Below are 20649 nucleotides of genomic sequence, written 5' to 3'. Positions count from 1 at the left end.
TCATTATCAGTTGTTGTCTTAGCTCTCTCGAATAACACCTGTGATTGCTTTATGCCTCTCTCCAATGTCAATATGCCTTGCCTATTGCTGTTTCGGTTAGTTCTTATTATACAATTTCACTGTAGAGCCCCCAGTCCCGCTCAACCTGCCTCAGATAGCTCCTTTGTCCCACCCCCCACACACGCGGAGACCGGCTCAATCGGTGCTATTACCCAACGCTTAGGTTTACCTCCACTGTACTCATATCCTTCCATATCCTTGTCTGTACATTTACATTTTAGTCATTTAGCAGACGCTCTTATCCAGAGCGACTTACAGTTAGTGAATGCATACATTAAATTTTTTTTCATACTAGCCCCCCGTGGGAAACGAACCCACATCCCTGCCGGCCAAACCCTCCCCTACCTTGGACGACACTGGACCAATTGTGCGCCGCCCATGGGTCTCCCGGTTGCAGCCGGCTGCGACAGAGCCTGGACTCGAACCAGGATCTCTAGTGGCACAGCTAGCACTGCGATGCAGTGCCTTAGACCACTGCGCCACTCGGGAGTTACATAATGCCCTGAATCTATTCAACAACGCCCGGAAATCTGCCCCTTTTATTCTTTGTACCCAACGCACTAGAAGACCAGTTCTTAAAGCCTTTAGCCGTATCCTTATTCTACTCCTCCTCTGTTCCTCTGGTGATGTAGAGGTTAACCCATGCCCTGTAGCCCCCAGTATCACTCCTACTCCCCAGGCGCTATCATTTGTTGACTTCTGTAACCGTAAAAGCCTTGGTTTCTTGCATGTTAACATCAGAAGCCTCCTCCCTAAGTTTGAGTTATTCACTGCGTTAGCACACTCCGCCAACCCTGATGTTCTAGCAGTGTCTGAATCCTGGCTTAGGAAGGCCACCAAAAACTCTGACATTTCCATCCCCAACTTCAACATTTTCCGTCTAGATAGAACTCCCAAAGGGGACGGAGTTGCAATCTACTGTAAAGATAGCCTGCAGAGTTTGAGCTTCTACTTCTAAAAATCCACCTTTCCAGAAATAAGTCTCTCACTGTTGCCGCTTGCTACAGACCCCCCTCAGCCCCCAGCTGTGCCCTGAACACCATATGTGAATTGATTGCCCCCCATCTATCCTCAGAGTTCGTACTGCTTGGTGACCTAAACTGGGATATGCTTAACACCCCGGCCGTCCTACAATCTAAACTAGATGCCCTCAATCTCACACAAATTATCAAGGAACCTATCAGATACAACCCTAAATCCGTAAACATGGGCACCCTCATCGATATCATCCTGACTAATTTACCCTCTAAATACACCTCCGCTGTCTTCAACCAGGATATCAGCGATCACTGCCTCATTGCCTGCATCCGTAATGGGTCCGCGTTCAAACGACCACACCTCATCACTGTCAAATGCTCCCTAAAACACTTCAGCGAGCAGGCCTTTCTAATTGACCTGGCCCGGGTATCCTGGATGGATATTGACCTCATTCCATCAGTAGAGGATGACTGGTTGTTCTTTAAAAGTGCTTTCCTCTCCATCTTAAGTAAGCATGCCCCATTCAAAAAATTCAGAACTAAGAACAGATATAGCCCCTGGTTCTCCCCAGACTTGACTGCCCTTGACCAGCACAAAAACATCCTGTGGCGTACTGCATTAGCATCGAACAGCCCCCGCGATATGCAACTTTTCAGGGAAGTCAGGAACAAATATACACAATCAGTTAGGAAAGCAAAGGCTAGCTTTTTCAAACAGAAATGTGCATCCTGTAGCACTAACTCCAAAACGTGTTGGGACACTGTAAAGTCCATGGAGAATAAGAGCACCTCCTCCCATTTGCCCACTGCACTGAGGCTAGGAAACACTGTCACCACTGATAAATCTACGATAATGGAGAATTTCAATAAGCATTTTGCTACGGCTTTCCACCTGGCTACCCCTACCCCGGCCACCAGCTCTGCACCCTCCGCTGCAACTGGCCAATGCACCCCCCCCCCCCCCCCCCCCCCCGGTTCTCCTTCACCCAAATTCAGATAGCTGATGTTCTGAAAAAGCTGCAAAAACTGGACCCCTACAAATCAGCTGGGTTAGACAATCTGGACCCTTTCTTTCTAAAATTAGGTGCCAAAATTGTAGCAACCCCTGTTACTAGCCTGTTCAACCTCTCTTTGTCTGGACCTCTGGCAGTCTCTATGGGGGTGCCACAGGGTTCAATTCTCGGGCCAACTCTATTCTTTGTGTATATCAATGATGATGCTGGTGGTGACTCTCAGATCCACCTCTATGCAGACGACACCATTTTGTATTTAAATTTGAGTCATTTAGCAGACGCTCTTATCCAGAGCGACTTACAGTTAGTGAGTGCATACATTTTCATACTGGCCCCCCGTGGGAAACGAACCCACAACCCTGGCGTTGCAAGCACCATGCTCTACCAACTGAGCTACAGGGGACTATACATCTGGCCCTTCATTGGACACTGTGTTAACAAACCTCCAAACGAGCTTCAATGCCATACAACATTCCTTCCGTAGCCTCCAACTGAACTTAAACGCTAGTAAAACTAAATGCATGCTCTTCAATCGAACGCTGCTTGCACTCGCCCGCCCGACTAGAATCACTACTCTCGGCGGGTCTGACTTAGAATATGTGGACAACTATAAATACCTAGGTGTCTGGTTAGACCGTAAACTCTCCTTCCAGATTCACATTAAGCATCTCCAATCCAAAGTTAAATTCAGAATCGGCTTTCTATTTTGCAACAAAGCCTCCTTCCCTCATGCTGCCAAACATGCCCTCGTAAAACTGACTATCCTACCGATCCTTGACTTCGGCGATGTCATTTACAAAATAGCCTCCAACACTCTACTCAGCAAATTGGATGTAGTCTATCACAGTGCCATCCATTTTGTCACCAAAGCCCCATATACTACCCACCATTGTGACCTGTACGCTCTCGTTGGCTGGCCCTCACTACATATTCGGCGCCAATCCCACTGGCTCCAGGTCATCTATAAATCTCTGCTAGGCAAATCCCTGCCTTATCTTAGCTCATTGGTCACCATAGCAACACCCACCCGTAGTATGCGCTCCAGCAGGTATATCTCACTGGTCATCCCCAAAGCCAACACCTCCTTTGGTCGCCATTCCTTCCAGTTCTCTGCTGCTAATGACTGGAACGAACTGCAAAAATCTCTGAAGCTGGAGACTCTTTTCTCCCTCACTAACTTTAAGCATCAGTTGTCAGAGCAGCTTACCGATTACTGCACCTGTACACAGCCCATCTGTAATTAGCCCACCCAACTACCTCACCCCCATATTGTTATTTATTTTGCACCCCAGTATCTCTATTTGCACATCATCTTCTGCACATCTATCACTCCAGTGTTAATACTAAATTGTAATTATTTTGCACTATGGCCTATTTATTGCCTTACCTCCATAACTTACTACATTTGCACACACTGTATATAGATTTTCTATTGTGTTATTGACTGTATGTTGTGTTTATCCCATGTGTAACTCTGTGTTGTTGTTGTTTTTATCGCACTGCTTTGCTTTATCTTGGCCACGTCGCAGTTGTAAATGAGAACTTGTTCTCAACTGGCCTACCTGGTTAAATAAAGGTGAAATAAAATAGAATAAAGTATAGAGAAAGGCATCACAGACATGACACCTTCCTCTCTCTCCCGCCTTCACCCTCTCTTTCTCTCCCCCTTCTCCCCCCCTCCATTATATCTCCCTACTTCTTTCTCCCCTCCTCTATACTATTTATCTTCCTCCTCTCCTCTCCCTCCATCCATTCTCTCCTACCTCCATCTCTCTCTCAACTTTCCCACCTCCACAGACAGGATATTGATATGTATCAAGGGTATTGGCACATAAGTCAATACATTGCATTCAAGGTAAAAAACGTTGGTGATAAAGCTGCAATGGGTAAATTGATGAAAGACACAGACAGACAGAGGGACAGAGGGACAGACAGACAGAGACAGACAGACAGACAGACAGACAGACAGACAGACAGACAGACAGACAGACAGACAGACAGACAGACAGACAGACAGACAGACAGGCAGGCAGGCAGGCAGGCAGGCAGGCAGGCAGGCAGGCAGGCAGGCAGACATATACAGACAGACAGACAGACAGACAGACAGACAGACAGACAGACAGACAGACAGACAGACAGACAGACAGACAGACAGACAGACAGACAGACAGACAGACAGACAGACAGACAGACAGACAGACATATCCACTCACAGACAGACTGGCAGGCAGGCAGACATAAACTCACAGACAGTCAGACAGACAGAGAGACCAAGACAGACAGGGAGGCAGGCAGGAAAGCAGACAGACAAACTCTAAACTCAACCCTAAACCTAACCCTAACCCAAGCTTCATGTCCACATCCCAGCTCAACCCTAACCCTAGCCATAACCCTAACCCTATTCCTAGCCCTCCACATCTTGGCTCTTGGAGTTAGGGTTGAGCCGGGATGTGGAGATGAACCGAGGGTTAGGGTCAGGGTTGGAGTTAGGGTTGAGTCGGGAGTTGATATGAAGCTAGGGTTAGGTTTAGGGTCTCAACCCTAGACATAACCCTAACCTAATCAAATGGCTACCCGGACTATTTGCATTGTTCCCCCATCCCCTCTTTTACTCTGCTGCTACTCTCTGTTTATTACCTATGCATAGTCACTTTAACTCTACCTACATGTACATATTACCTCAATTACCTCTACTAACCTGTGCCCCCGCACATTGACTCTGTACCGGTACCCCCTGTATATAGCCTTGCTACTGTTATTTTACTGCTGCTCTATAATTATTTGTTATTTATATTTTTTACTTAACACTTATTTTTCTTAAAACTGCATTGTTGGTTAAGGGCTTGTAAGTAAGCATTTCACTGTAAGGTCTACCTACACCTGTTGTATTCGGCACTTGTGACAAATACAATTTGATTTGATTTAATCAAATTAACTATTATTTCATTTGCCCCTCCCTCCACTACATCGCAGAAAGGTGGGCCTTGAAGCCTGACCTAAAGTTAGTGTGCTTTTGAGTGACATCAGCAGAACGATTGAGGCTAGAAAACAAAATGTGTGTATGGAATCGTTCAACAGACACTCTAGATGAACGCAAGCCTACATCTGACCAGGTGAAATGAACTCTTCACAGTGAAAACTTGGTCCCACAGAGAACAAGGCATTTCTTCCATAGAAAAGCATTACCTACAGCCCTCACTTAACCATGACGCCCCTGTTGACTGTGATTAAGCTAGCTAACCGTGGAAATGAGAGGTAGTTTCACGAGCTCATTGCGCTAACGCTAGTTAGCAATTGCGCTAGCGCTAGTTAGCAACTTCCTTCAAAGGAGACATAAAAATGGTATCCACGAGTTCATCTGACTCTGGGGAAGTAGATAAAGATTCTGAAGTAACCCCTTAATCCTCAACATGGTCCTTCATTCTCTCCCTGCAGTTACACAAAAACATTGTCTTCCATCCTCTCTGTCAATTCTTAACATAAAGACTTGAAACTCAAGGCATCGTTAAAGAGTGTCCCCCGTACATTGAATTTCAGCTTCCTGCGATTACAGGAAGTGACTTAATTGGGGGTCATAGGGGCCGTTTCGAAGGGTTGCAAAGGTTTAATCTACCCAAATGTTACATATTTGTGACCGGGGAACAGTCAAAGAAAATGTTATTGACTTGAAACTTGAAACTGTCTGTCTGTCTGCCTGCCTGTCTGTCTGGCTCTGTCTGCCTAACTGCCTGCCTGTCGGCCTTCCTGTCTGTCTGCCTGCCTGCCTGTTTGTCTGTCTGCCTGTGTCTGTCAGCCTGTCTGTATGTCAACTTGCCTGCCTGCGTGTCTGCCTGCCTGTTTGCCTGCCTGTCTGCCTGCCTGTTTGTCTGCCTGTCTGCCTGTTTGTGTCTGTTTGTCTGTCTGCCTGTCTGTCTGTCAGACAGACAGAGGAGGGAGAGGGAGAGGGAGCGTGAGAGAAAGAGAGATGAGAGGAGGAGGGAGGGACAGGAGGAAGAGAGAATGGAGGGGGAGGAGGGAGAGAGAAGAGGGGGAGTGAGGGAGGGGGAGAAAGGGGAGAAAGAGAGGGAGAGGGTGAAGGAGGGAGGGGGGAGAGAGAGGAGGAAGGGGAGAGAGAGAGTCAACAGACAGACAGAGGTGGGTGAGAGGAGGGAGAGAGAGGAGGAAAAGGGAGAGAGAGCGAGAGAGAGAGAGAGAGAGAGAGAGAGAGATGAGAGGAAAGGGAGGCAGGGGAGGCGGGAGAGAGAGAAGGGGGAGAGTGAGGGTAGGGGAGAGAAAGAGGGAGAGGGTGAAGGAGGGACTGGGAGAGAGAGGAGGGGGAGGGAGGGAGAGAGAGAGGGGAGAGAGTGACAGAGGGTGACACAACCCTGTGACACTCATCTTTTCCCATTGACTGCAATGTACTGAGAAAAATATCAGCAAAAATGTGCCAAAATGACGTTTACCTATGATATTATGTTGTAGAGTAATATGGTACATTCTTTAAAAAAAAGGTGCTATCTAGAACCTTAAAGGGTTCTTCGGCTTTCCCCATAGGAGAACCCTTTGAAGAACCCTTTTTGGTTACAGGTATAACCCTTTTGGTTCCAGGCAAAGCCCTTTTGTGTTCCATGTAGAACCCTTTCTAGAGTGTATAGCTGTGCGGTGCATACACTGTTTCAGCTGTCGCTACAACATTCGTCTTTCCAGTTCAGATACAGTTCGCTCCTTGTTAATGTTTTGATGATCTGTTGCTAACCCAGTAATGGCATTGAGCCTCATTTACCAGTGAATGGGAATTGGTAAAGGGAAATGTGAGATTCCTATTCTTTTCAACTGCGTCTCCAGTGACAGATTTTACTGACTGATCTCTCACTTTCAGTCTATCTGATCATGATCCTGATCTGTGTAGTGACCCGTGTGTGTGTTTTGTTTTTATAGGTGGACAGCTGGGCTCTGGGGGTGCTGCTGTACACCCTGGTCTATGGGACCATGCCATTCGATGGAGGAGACCACAAGAACCTCATCCGCCAGATAAGCAATGGAGAGTACAGAGAGCCCACCCAGTCCTCAGGTGCAGAACAAGACCCTCTACCTACACAGTCTGAGACAGGGGTCCCCAATTACATTCATCCGTGGATGGTCGGGGGGCAGGAACATTGTTATAAATCATTTGTACACTTCAAATTGACCGCAGGAATCCCAAACAGAATAATTTAAAACCTTGATTACATTGGGATACGATCACATATGCTCCTCTATTTATGCGTGGGAATACTTGGGAAGAGATTTCCTAAATTAAAATCACTTTGAGCTGATTTCCTGGTGATTTTACAGTCTTTTATGTCCACAACTATTTAATTTTTTCTAAGAATTTGGCGGGCCGCCTATTGGGAAACCTTGGTCTAAGATCTATTCATTAGATAATAAATGCTCTGTAGCGAAAAACAACACTGAAGTTTAACCTAGCTCATTAATACCCCGTTGTGCTCATATATAGAGTGTTAAACTCTGCTCCCCTCCTGTTGCCCTTCCCAGATGCCCGTGGTCTGATCCGCTGGATGTTGATGGTGAACCCAGAGCGACGGGCCACAGTGGAAGACATCGCCAACCACTGGTGGGTGAACTGGGGCTGGAAGAGCAGCGTGTGCGACTGCGAGACCCAGCGGGACAACGGCACCTCCTCTCCCATGCTGGCCCGCTTCATCGACTGGCAGAACCGGACAGAGCCCCGGCCGGGCAAACCCACCACCCTGCTGCCCCTGGTCCTCCGCCAGCGCCCCAAGAAGTCGAAGAAGGAGAACGGGGTGGGGGATGGGCCCCACGTTGGAGGGGAGGGGGACAAGTCTGGGCTGAAAAGGCCCAAGGGGATCCTGAAGACCCGGGTGACAGAGGAGCAGCATTCGCCCAGCCTGGAGGAGGTGGAGCTGGGGAGCGGTGGAGCGATGATGGGCATCAGGCCAGCCGAGGTAGAACCAGCCTGCTCTAGCCCCAACAGAGAGGCGGAAGAGGAGGAGCCCGCCCTGGCAGGGGGCTCGCCGGCCAAGATGGTGCCCACCCTCCCCAGGAAGGGCATCCTGAAGAACAACCAACAACGCGAATCAGGGTACTACTCCTCCCCGGAGCGCAGTGAGTCCTCCGAGCTGCTAGGGGGTGCCGCCATGTCCCTGGTTACCGCCTGCAGCTCCCCGCCCAGGAGAGTTGTGGGGAGGAAGGGCATCTTGAAGCGCAACGGGAAGTATTCCACCTACAGCGGCCCTCCCTCGGCTGGTGCTCTTGGGGAACCCTCCCAGGGTGACTCGGGCCTGTCCCGCAGCCAGAGCCGTCCATCCAGCATGGTGTTGGAGGATGGCGTCCTGTCCCCCAGGCTGTCCCCCGACTGGCCCCCCACCGCCCTGCACCGCCCCAACATCAGGGCCTGTGTGTCAGCCGAAAATCTGCTGCAGCTGGCCAGCTTCAAGGGTTTCCAGGTGGCCCCTCTGCTCCAAGGGTCAAAGTTCAGCCGGACCCCCAGATCGCGGGGGTCCCCGGGGGACAACGGCAGCTTCTCCCTCCTGGGGGACCTGGACGACATGACTCAGGTGTACCAGCAAGCCCTGGACATCAGCAGCAACCTCACCTAGCCGAGGAGGGCCCGGAGGGGGAGAGAGGAGGCAGCCAGGTGGCCAGGTTGAGGCTATAACATCTGTCTCTGTTGGTGTGTGTGTGTCTGTGTGTATGTGTGTGTACATGTATGTGTATGTCAATGACGACCAGTGAGCCGTATGTTGCTGGGATAGCCTACCTAAACCTTTTGGGAGGTTATAGTTTTCTTACCGGGGTTCAAACTATATTAAACACACACTCATAAATACAATATATTCCTATTATGTACTTCTCAGGCCAAAGGAAATTCAGTTAGCAGGGTTTTCAAACGTTGTGAGTGAGAGAAAAAACAACTGGCACGAGAGAATGCGGTCCCAGCCTTCCTCCTCCGTCCGCCCGTAGACTTTGCTGTGTTCAAATGTTTACATATTCAGCAAAAGACAAGTTAGAATCACATACGCAGCAACCAGAAACTGGTTGGCTCTCAAAGCGAACCATGAATTGAGTTTGAGTTTACAAAAGCACCTTAAAAACTCACACAGAGCACATGTTTTTGTGATCTTTTACTTCATGTAAAAAACAAACCAGGGTCTTGCTCCATAATAACTGACAATGTTAATTATTTATTAATATTTGCGTAGATTTTAGTTTGAATACAAAACTGGTGGGTTCTGGCAGTACTGAAATAGTCCAAAGCTCAATGTGACCAACCTTTGTGTGGATTGTGGAACTGACATATATAATTATTATGTTACCCAAGAAAGTTAAACATATATACATTATATATTAATATGGCCGCATATGTAAAACATTTGGCTACGTATATCACCATAAAAGCGTATGTCCTATATATGAGCATATGATATAAGTGCCTTTTAGATCTAAATGAAATTATGTATGTCATTTCCTGAAAGTGGAGTGAGATGGATGCCAGGCCAACCTGTCACCAGTTATGCTGTTTTGATTCGTATACATGTGAATGTGGTGAGAGAGAGAGAGACCCAGGACCTTAACGGAACACACAGCGGCCTATTGCCTTACACAGTCACATGTCAGGGGTCACACAGACCTAAAACAGCAGTTGAGATGAAACAGTCCAATCTCCATCCCAAAATACACACTGCCAGGAACAAGAACCAAGCCCAGAGAGATGACTGAGTCTTAAACAATAAGGCTTTTCGTGCAGTGCTTTCTTGCTTGATGTGTCAGCAGTTTGGTGATTTAGTTAAACACAAGGCCTGGTCAGGCCAGCTCGAGGGGTCTGGAGCTGCTCACCTTCGAAGGTAGATGGCCCAGAAACCTTCTCATAGCCCCGGAATGTTCCTGGCAAATAAACAGCCATGTCTGTGGTTGTTTTGTCTGTATGCCTGTAGTGCAGTGCTGGAGTTGCCTCTGCTGAGGCCTTCTCACTCAATTGGCATAACTTGGCTACAGACTCATACCAGCTGGAAATGGCAGAGAAAGCCTACGAGTCGTGTACACAATGCTCAGATTGTTATCTGTGGATATTGTTATAGCCTAGTTAAAATTTAAACCATCCCCCTCCAACTCCACAAAGGGCTTAGTAGAAGGATGTGTTTCAGTGCTCTGATGACACAGCACATTCCACAGACAATGGCTGGAGACGTGTTGGTGCGGGAGATGTTATCAGCACCAGGCAGGTGGGTTCTGTGGTCTGTGCTGTCAGGTCTCCAGCTGTGTGTACAGGGCCATTATGTCAAATAAGCACAATTAGCCAGCTATTGTTTTTATTAGAGGGAGGTAGAGTGTAGTAGAGAGAAACATAATAATGGTAGAGTGAAAGAGAGAGGTAGAGTGTAGTAGAGATTTTAGAGGAAAACAAGTGTTAGAGTGAAAGAGAATGTTCTTAGTGATGGTGAGATTTGAGAGGCCTTTCCTGTTGGAAAGGGTGAAAGAATTGAGTTGTTGAGTTGAAGGAAACAGATATGTAGACTAGAGAAAGTAACAGAGAAAGTGAGTTCTGAGGGGAAAGAAAGGAAATGGAAAGTCTTTTTTTAATTATTTTTTTTACCAAAGATGAGAAGCTTCATTGATGCAGGGGATGACATGGATTGGGTACTGTATGTGCCCCTGGAACCTTTATGATAGCTGGGAAACCCCATCTGAAAATGAATTCATTTCGCAACAATAATAGCCTGACAGGCTTTTATTATGTTTTTTTGTGTTAAGAGATTGTTTTAGGCCAAAAGCTAGAGGCTGGCAAAGCAACTTGTTTCATGGGCTGAGTGTGTTCTGTGGAGTGTGTCTGTTCGACGTATTTAGAATGGTCTTAGTGTGCAACACTTTTCAACTGGGATGGAGAGGGAGATCTGTGACTGATACATTGGATATATCATCAGAATATGTGTATGGAAAACCATAGCAACCCCCAAGCAACAAAATTAACATGTTGAATGATTTCAAAGGTCCGCTAGTGCAAAGTCCTGGTTATTGATTGAAACGACAGACCCGTTCCGTATTATATTGCATTTTATTGCCCTTTGTATGGCCTTTTATTGTCAACTGGATTTACAGTGATAAAATTATACTATGTTAGTATTTTGTTTTATTACGCTTCTGTTTTTGATTCTCCAAAATATAGAAACTTTATATTGCTTTATGTTATGGCAGAAAGTATTTCTTCCCTGAGTTTGGCCGTACGAGATCAGAGGACTGATCTGACATCAGTGAGATCTCAGTGTTTCCCCTGTTTTTGGTACACCTGAGGGGTCAGAGCAGCTGACCTGAGTCATATTGCAGAGTGTTTAGCTGTGAACTTACATCAGATAGAGAGTCAACTTACCAATACAGCCTGGTGACCCAACCACAGAGAACAGGGCATTTAAACCTACCCCCTTCCAAAGAAAGAGGTGCCCATTGACACCACTCAAAGGGGAAATCCATGGCTTATTATTATGATAGTAATCTCTCTAAAATGCTAACACATATTATCAACACAGAGATAAACACGTACATGTATGTGCCATCACATTGACAACCGCTTGTTTGATCCCAAAGGAGTAGTCAGAGCCCATCTGTACCAAAGCAAGGAGATCCTAAATAAAGGAATGACACCAGGAGAAAACAATGGAAGAAATCTGATTAAACTCTCTATCTGCCAAACTGGAAATAACTGGTGCATATACAATAGTTAGTAGCAGAAAGTCTAATCATAGGAAAACTTGACTGGATATTGCTATTAAGACAATAATAATAGTATTATTATGTTATTTAAGTATTATTTTTGTTGGCTATTGCCACAGTTATGATTTTGTTTTGGTATCAGTTGATGAACCTGGACTGCTAAGGTGATTTAAGTTGAGTGACTTTGCTATCTTTTATGATCATGTTTAATTTGATGATAATGAGAATTATTATCAAGGTGTTTTTTATACTTGTATTTATTGGTGATTAAGCCATTTCATTTGACGAATAAAGCTACTCTGTCCATGCTTTGGCTTGCTTGGGAGTGTGTTGATGGCATAAATGGAGAGATACCATTGTCTGGGATATAGCATTGAGGGAGTGAAGATGACATTTCATTGTGAAAGCATTGTTCAAGTATATGTTTTGGAGTTACAAACAATCAGATTTCATCATATATGACTAAGTCTTAAGAAATGTTATTGGAAGGAACCAAACTTCATTGGTCCCTCTACTACAAACCATGCTTCTGTAGTACTGTACCAACTCAAATAAATGGATCACGTCAAAGAAGTTGTTTCCTGTCTGACTTTTTGTGTGTTCAGTGTTGTTCAGTTTCTGTCTTTCATACTTTTCTTGGCATTTAACTCCTTCTGTAATCTACTTGCACATTTTGAGAATTGGAAGAATCTCTCCGAGAAACTTCAGGGACAAGAAAGTGAGTGAGCGTGTCTGTCTGTCTTGGGGAGAAAGAAGAGTTTGTTTTTTAGAGCAGAACAGAGACAAGCGGTTGGTAGTCAAGGGAGAACATTGCTGCTGTTAGGCTAATTTGATCCACATTTACTTTTAGGGGGAGTGGGTGGCCTTCTGGCTGGCTGATCTGGCCGTAGCTAAGGAGTCTTTGGGGCTTCGGTGCTGATATGTGAGACAGCACCCCCTGCCTCATGTTGTCCAGACCAGACGACAACGGGCCCAGGAAGAGAAACATGGTTTATCTACACTGATCTAGGAACTTCTAACCAAATCTCATGCTAGGTAGATAGCTAACTTGATTTCTATACAGGGTATAATCTGTCACGTGAGATTATATCTACAGAAAGAGTTACTGTAGTTTTTCCTCTCACATAGTTGAATTTGTGTTTTGTGCTTCATATACTGTAGCCTTTGGTGCCCAGAAAACACTAACAAAGTAAAGCATTCATTAAATACCACTATGAATCAGTCTTTTACTAGTTGTGGAGATTTCTGGTTGACCTAATATGTGTTTGGGAAAGCCTCAGAGGGAGAATAAGAGGTGAATGAACAAGAGTAGAGTGAGCAGTTGAGGGGAGGACGGCTCATAACAATGGCTGGAACTGAGCAAATGGAATGGCATCAAACACATGGAAACCATTTATTTGATGTATTTGATACCATTCCACTCATTCCGCTCCAGCCATAACCACGAGCCCGTCCGCCCCAATTAAGGTGCCACCAACCTCCTTTGGCTTGGAGCCATATTTACCTCAGTGCACTAAGAGCAGTTTTCAGCCAATGGTTTCCCGAAATGAACCGCAGGTCAGAACAGAGATTGGAAGTTACGAAACCCTGACATGATATTGACCTGAGTTTCAAAGGGATTTTTTCCTTTTACAGAAAAATCTGGTTCACATCATGACCCTCAAATAAAATGCAGCTGCCAGACTTTCTGAGCTACCCCTCCCCCCCATCACCCCCCCCCCCCCCCCCCTGAGTCTGCCTTGGAGAGATGGAAGTTGACACACTGACTACACATTAGGGGCTAGATCCTACAGGCCACTGCTTTTTCAACTCTATTTAACTGAAATGTAAAGGACAAAATACATCCCATAGAGAGGATTTTAGGATATAAATAATCTATAACGTTGAAATAATACTTCAGTTAAGTTTACCAGTCTTTTGCTGAAGAAAAAGGGTTTCTACCAATAGAGCAAAAACAGCAGTTCAGATCTGCCCTAGTCAGTGCTGCCAATTGCCAAATTTGGCTGCTGTTGCAGGGAGCCTGCAGGAACATTGAGGGTTTAGGGTGGGTGTTGTAAAACGAGCTGCCCGTTCATAGCAGGAAAAATAAACACAGGGCGGGGCCTAGAGCAGGCCTGAGTACAGTGGAGCGTGTGTTACTCCGATAGCTGACACATATTGTTTTAAAAGTAGCTATGGGCTTTAAGTAAAGGCCACTGTACATACACGCCGGTGACATTCAGATCTCCCCGGCACTCCTCTTCCTCTGAGCCGCTGTGATAACATTGTGAATGGAGATGGAATAAACCTCAATCCCTTTCCATTCCCTCTGCTCTCCTCCTGTCCTCTCTCATCTTTTGTTCCCCCTATCCTGCACCCGTCCCGCTCCCTCCCTGGCTCTCCTGGCCAGAGGACTATTTTTAGTGACGGCGCTGCTATTCTGGAATTTGCTGCTGACTGGCTGCTGCTGGATGTCTGGGCGGCGATTTCTTCAGGAATGTTTGGCTTGCTCTCAAACCACTACAGAGCCGCAGCGCAGGGCGGACGGCCCGGGGCTCTGATTACAGACCCTCGCTCTGGTCTGCTCTCTGCACCTTCTCTTTCCTCTCCACCAGCGCAGCTACAGGCCCAGAAGAAAATAAAGGAGAAAGTGCATGTGTCTGTTTTTCTGTCTCTGGATCCAGTGTGTGTGTTTTTGAGGAAACTCATGCTTGTATGATTTCATGTTGTTTATGATTGACTTACGAAGAGGATGTGCTGTGTGTGTATGTGTGTGTGCATGCATGTAAATGTACACATGCATGTGTGTGTGTGTTTGTGTTTGTGTGTGTGGTCCATGAAAAGAAAATAAGCAGCACTAATGGGACATTTTTCCTGTCTTGGATCAGCTTTTCGACTTCCAGCCCACCTGTTGTTCAGGATCGCTCAGATCTGCTGGAGCTGGTCTCTGTGCAGAGAGACACACTGCATGCCACTTGCTACATCAATGGACCAAATCTCTTCCACACGGCTAGTAAACCATAGAGGAAGATGCTCTACAATGCTAGGGAACTCTGCAAGAACAATCCATGTAGAGCAGCATTGACCAATAGATTGAACAAACAGAACTGTTGTGTACAGTATGTCAGTTGTTTGAAGGGAACTTTGCAAGAAACATAAATATACAGCTGTCGATTGAAGTTGTCAACTAATGCAAATTCAACGTGAAATCAACAAAACATGTCACCATGTCATTGGATTTAGGTGAAAAGTTGGGTAAAAAATAGACAAAATTCCCTTAAGCTTACATTTTTCAAATACAATACGTTTTCCACGTTGATTCAACGTCTTCATACGGAATTATTTGTTTGAAATGATGTGGAAACAACGTTGGTTCAACCAGTTTTTGCCCAGTGGGGAGTTTCAACATTACAGATAACAGTTTTGTAGAAACTCTCTCCTTCAGGCCAAATCAAAAGCCAAGGACATACCTCTCTCGCATGTTTAATGGCATGGACCAGCCCTTCAGAATGGCACCGAAAGTTCATCCGGTTTGAGAAGGGAAGGGATTCCCCCCAAGGGCGAGTGGTTTGGGCTTGCCCAGTAGGGGGTAAAAATAATGAATTGACAGACAGCCAAGCTCGTAAAGTGTTACCTGGAGCCTTTCAGTTCTTTTGGAGCTGACAATGGAATAACATAGCAGCAAATAACCATTTAATTGGAATAGAAGTGTCAATTAAATATTGTGCATTGTAAGCCTAAGCATGCTCAAGCTGATGAGAAAAAGATAGGGTTTCTTTTCCCAATCCCATCCATACTCATCTTGTTAACATAGTGTGTGCATACAGTAAGAGAGCATGACGTGAATAGTCTGCTCTGTTAGCATGTAGCCTCCAGTGTGTGTCTCAGTGGGCCTGGCTCCCAGTGCAGAAGGGGATGTGGGTTAGCTCCAGTATGCAGCTAGGGCGTGGAGACCAGCCGGCCCGGGCCAGAAGGGAGGAAGCCTGTCAGACAGACACTGCTGTGGCCGATCCTGCCGGCTGGATGGGCCAGTTAGGTAATTAAACAGCCCTGCCATCTGCCTCACCTCTCATCTCCTCTCCTTTCCTCTCCTCTCCTTTCATCTCTCCTCTCCTCTCCTCTCCTCTCCTCTCCTCTCCTCTCCTCTCCTCTCCTCTCCTCTCCTCTCCTCTCCTCTCCTCTCCTCTCCTCTCCTCTCCTCTCCTCTCCTCTCCTCTCCTCTCCTCTCCTCTCCTCTCCTCTCCTCTCCTCTCCTCAGGGTGTGAAGACTAGAGGGAAGGCTGAGAAAGGGAAAGGAGTCTTGACCAGGGCCCAGAGATGTGCGGCCAGCCTGCCTGCAGCTCTGCACTTCTGGGACCCAGTCCCAGCCACAGGGTTTTAGCTGTGCTGGTTTTAGCTTATCCTTCAATTTGGCTTTTGTTTCGGGGCCTTTCCCTTCCCCCCACACCATCCTCTAGCTCACTCCTGCCTGCCATTAAAATGCAGCAGAATGGGCTGGATGGGCTAGATGCATCCCCCAGCTGGCTAGCATTCCTCTGGTTTCCACTTGTGTCTGCCTCTCCTTTTTTCTGGGTCTGTATTTCTGTGATTAAAGTTTATTTTCCCCTCTTTCCATTCACTGCCATTTTCCTTTCTGATATGCAATTTTTCAGATCAAGTTTAAGTCTCAAAACTGGAGAAGGAAACTCCACTCACGATACTAGGCCTGAAATACAGTATAACAACAAAGGACAGGCCTGCAACACTTCTGCTTGGGAATGTGCTCATTAGAAAGTAGAGGAGATCAGAAACAACTCTGAAAGTGCCAGCTTGGTTAATGTTTTAGTTATCATAATAGAGTTTCCATACCACAATTAACATTGATTTATACGATTTGACTCACACCAGGATGGGGGATTTAAGTGGCTGTGTCATGATGTACAGTACTGTATTGTCCCATCCTCCACCCTTCTTCCCTGCCACTCTTTCTCACGCTTTGCCATCTTGTTCCTGACACAATGGCTCTTGTCACATGCCCTTATCACCCAGGGCGACAGACTGCACATCTTCAAACTGAGATGATGATGATTGACGTGACCAGTCCAGAACCGTTATTTAAAAAGCATGGGAACCAGTTAATAAAGTTATTTTACATTTAGGGCATTTTTTTCCAGTCCCACAAAAAATGCAACAAAGCACCTATGCAAAGCCCTCACTCTGTCACTCAGAAACTTCTTCCAATGTCTGCCTGCCAGCTGAAAATCTTTGCCAGTGTGTGTGTGTCTGTTGGTTACCTGCACCTCCCCCCGCCGAAGCACAAGCTACTGTACTGACATTACAAGCGTGATTCAGAAGAGGGAGTTTAATTAGAGAAGAATGGATACTTTTTGAATGCCAGTTAAGGATACTATAGTTATCACGTTTCACATTGGATATATTAACTTTTAATATATTACGTTTTTAATTCTGCTTGTTAGAGCTCTGGTCCAGCGTTAAGCCAACTCTAGGAAGTTCAAAGGACATTCAAAGTTCCTCCATAGAAGCCGCTCCTCTGTAGGTGTAATTCTGTGGGCCTAATTCAGATAATGGATGTCATAACAAGATGCCAAGTGCTTCAAGCCAAGCCTCCTCCTCCACCCTCTCTCGCTCTCTTCCAACCCGCAGAAATTTCAGTCATATCTCACGCCCTACACTTGTCTGTCCATCACACATGTAAACAACTAGCATGCCACTCCATAGCAAGCTGCTCTAGCCGCACTGACTGGTGAAGTAATATAATTAGCTAAATGTAAAAAACGGTCGATTTCACAGGTTAAAAAAGGAACAGAAATGAACGATATAAACCAGTACTTTTTGGGGGGTTTGAACCGGATCAGAACTTTATTGTACTGGTCAGAACAGTGGAACAAAGAAATAAATAATAGTGGTTCTGTTCGGTTCCAACCCCTGCTGCTATGTGTAGATGATTTGCTTGTTAGCTGCTAAGAAACTCAGGTTTAGTTTAGCCTGTTAGCCTGCTAGCCACGTCAACAGACCTGTCCACTCCAAGACAACTGTCTGCTCTAAAACATAAGTTAAGCTTGTGTAACAGTGATAAGAACGTGCCGTAAACTCACTCCACAGCTAGATTGAAATACAATACAATACAACTTTATTTATCCCCAAGGGGCAATTCATTCCGGGCTGACAGGGTGCTTCAAACAGGACAAACACTCACTGACAGTATAAAAAATAAATATAAACACTTATTAAGGCATCAGTTAAAGGTGCATAGTGGAATTTAGAAACAAAAACGTAATGGTAGCCACAGTTCTTAATTAATTGCAGGGCTAAACTATCTCTAGAGTAGTCCCTAGGTCTTCCTTAATGGTCCTGTTTACCAGGTGGATGACCTCGGGCACAAACGAGGCCCTGTGCCTTTTGATGATGGAGTCTGTGTTTTTTTCTAACTTCAGGGTGTTATCAAAGATGGTACCAAGATATTTATACTGGTCCACAATGTCAACCTCCTCACTATGGATGATCACCTGGTCCATCCTGGGGGGCTTCCTCCTGAAGTCGACAACCATTTCCTTCATCTTGGAGACATTCAACTCCAGCAGCGCACTGTCACACCAGTCAATTAATTCCTGGAGGGCTGGGCCGTGGTCCTGCTCAGACCCTGAGAGGAGTGAGAGGAGGACTGTGTCATAAGCAAACTTCACAAGATGGCAGTGGGCGTGGGCACTCTGACAGTCATTGGTGTAGAGAATAAAAAGAAGGGGTGACAGTACACACCCTTGTGGTGATTCTGTGCTAGTGAGTAGGGTGTCTGACATGGCACCATTAGCATAGACTCTCTGTGGCCTATCAGTTAAAAAACCCATAATCCATTAAATAAGACCATTGTCGAGATTTAACTGTGAATCAAGTTTTCTGGCGAGGATGGCAGGCTGCATGGTGTTAAATGCAGACGAGAAGTCCACAAATAGGAGCCTGACAAAAGCCCCCCTGCTCTTCAGATGTCTGTGAATGGTGTCCATTAGAAGCAGCTTGGCGTCGTCCACACCTCTCTTGGTGCGGTACACGAACTGGAGGCGATCCAGCAGCAGAGCACCTGCCACAGATGTGATGTGGACCCTGACCAACTTCTCCAGGAACTTCATCACACGAGAGGTCAGTGCTGTTGTTAATACCCTGCAGGCTGCCCTGTAGTCCCCCTGCTCAAACTTCTGCTCAATCTTGTTTTTATATACAGTACCAGTCAAAAGTTTGGACAAACACCTACTCATTCCAGGGTTTTTCTTTATTTTTACTATTTTCTACATTGTAGAATAATAGTGAAGACATCAAAACTATGAAATAACACGTATGGAATCATGTAATAACCAAAAAAGTGTTCAACAAATCAAAATAGATTTTTGATTTTCGATTCTTCAAAGTAGCCACCCTTTGCATTGATGACAGCTTTGCACACTCTTGGCATTCTCTCAACCAGCTTCATGAGGTAGTCACCTGGAATGCATTTAAATTAACAGGTGTTAAAAGTTATGAGAGCCAGTTTCATCATAGTGCTTGATGGTTTTTGCGACTGCACTTGAAGAAACGTTTTAAGTTCTTGAAATTTTCCAGATTGACTGACCTTCATGTCTTAAAGTAATGATGGACTGTTGTTTCTCTTTGCTTATTTGAGCTGTTCTTGCCATAATATGGACTATATATCACCCCTACCTTGTCACAACACAACTGATTGGCTCAAACGCATTACATTCCACAAATTAAATTTTTAACACCTGTTAATTGAAATGCATTCCAGGTGACTACCTCATGAAGCTGGTTGAGAGAATGCCAAGAGTGTGCAAAGCTGTCATCAAGGCAAAGGGTGGCTATTTGAAGAATCTCAAATATAAAATATATTTTGATTTGTTTAACACTTTGTTGGTTACTACATGATTCCATATGTGTTATTTCATAGTTTTGATGTCTTCACTATTACTCTACAATGTAGAAAATAGTAAAAAAAAAAAAAAAAAAAACCTGGAATTAATAGGTGTTTCCAAACTTTTGACTGGTACTGTAGATTTCTAACTCATCTGATGGCTTGCTTGACTTCCTTGTTAACAATTTTTTCTGCTCCACTGTATCTGTGAAAAAAAAAAAAAATTCTCATTAAGAATGCCCCTGAGCTCCTTGGTAACCCAGGGTTTATTGTTGGGAAACATTGTAATCTGTTTTGTTGGGATTATTAAGTCAACACAAAAAGTAATGTATTTTGACACTGTTAGTACTTGTTCATTTTAGATGGAGCATGACCAAAGAACAGTTCCCAATTGGTGCAGTTAAAACAGCCTTGCAGCGCATTAATAATTGGGGCAGTCCATGTTTTAACTTTTCTCACCTCCCTCTTTACTCTCTTCACCACTGGAGTGTAGGCAGGGGCAAGTAGAACGATATTGTGATCAGCCGGTCCGAGGGGGGGGGGCAGGAGGATTGACCTATAGGCTCCTGGAACTGGGCCATAGAATAAGTCCAGAATCCTATTGTGGCGAGTACCACAGGTCAAATATTGATGATAGCCTTTTAGTGCTTTATCCATGATGGAATGGTTATAATCCCCAAGGAGAAACTTGAGAGAATCTGGTGATATGGTATGAAGTTTGTGCAGGGTGTTTTCTAAGAGTTCTGTAGCTTTATCAGCATTGGCACATGGGTGGATATAAACAACAACATAGAATAGTTGGGGAAATTCTGTGGCAGATAAAAGGGGTGGAGAAAGACGGCAAGATGTTAAATGTAAGATTTACAGATTTTATCTAGCACTAATACTGTTTTGCGCCAGTTCTTATTTACGTCAACGCAAACCCCACCGCCCTGTTCTTTTCCAGTCCTCAACTTGTCTCTATCCAAACGGACTGGTAAGCCAAATCCATCAATGGCAAGATCATTGTCACCCACTC

At 45.4% G+C, this 20649-nt stretch overlaps 1 protein-coding gene across 1 annotated transcript in view; it reads left to right on the top strand.

The window, feature by feature from the left end:
* LOC311148512 (NUAK family SNF1-like kinase 1) overlaps positions 1-12328 on the top strand; it is a gene marked incomplete at its 5' end in the record, with an annotated part of 32761 nt that extends 20433 nt beyond the window's left edge. Inside the window, 2 exons of the mRNA XM_084185493.1 lie at positions 6968-7100; positions 7565-12328. Coding sequence (XP_084041619.1) covers positions 6968-7100; positions 7565-8649 — 1218 coding nt within the window. The 3' untranslated portion in view covers positions 8650-12328. The remainder of the gene's footprint in view (positions 1-6967; positions 7101-7564) is intronic.
* Between the last annotated feature and the right edge of the window lie 8321 nt (positions 12329-20649).

This window comes from Coregonus lavaretus (assembly GCF_964263955.1).
Source record: "Coregonus lavaretus genome assembly, chromosome: 21".
Lineage (NCBI taxonomy): Eukaryota > Metazoa > Chordata > Actinopteri > Salmoniformes > Salmonidae > Coregonus > Coregonus lavaretus.
This window is presented reverse-complemented; position numbering and strand designations above follow the sequence as displayed.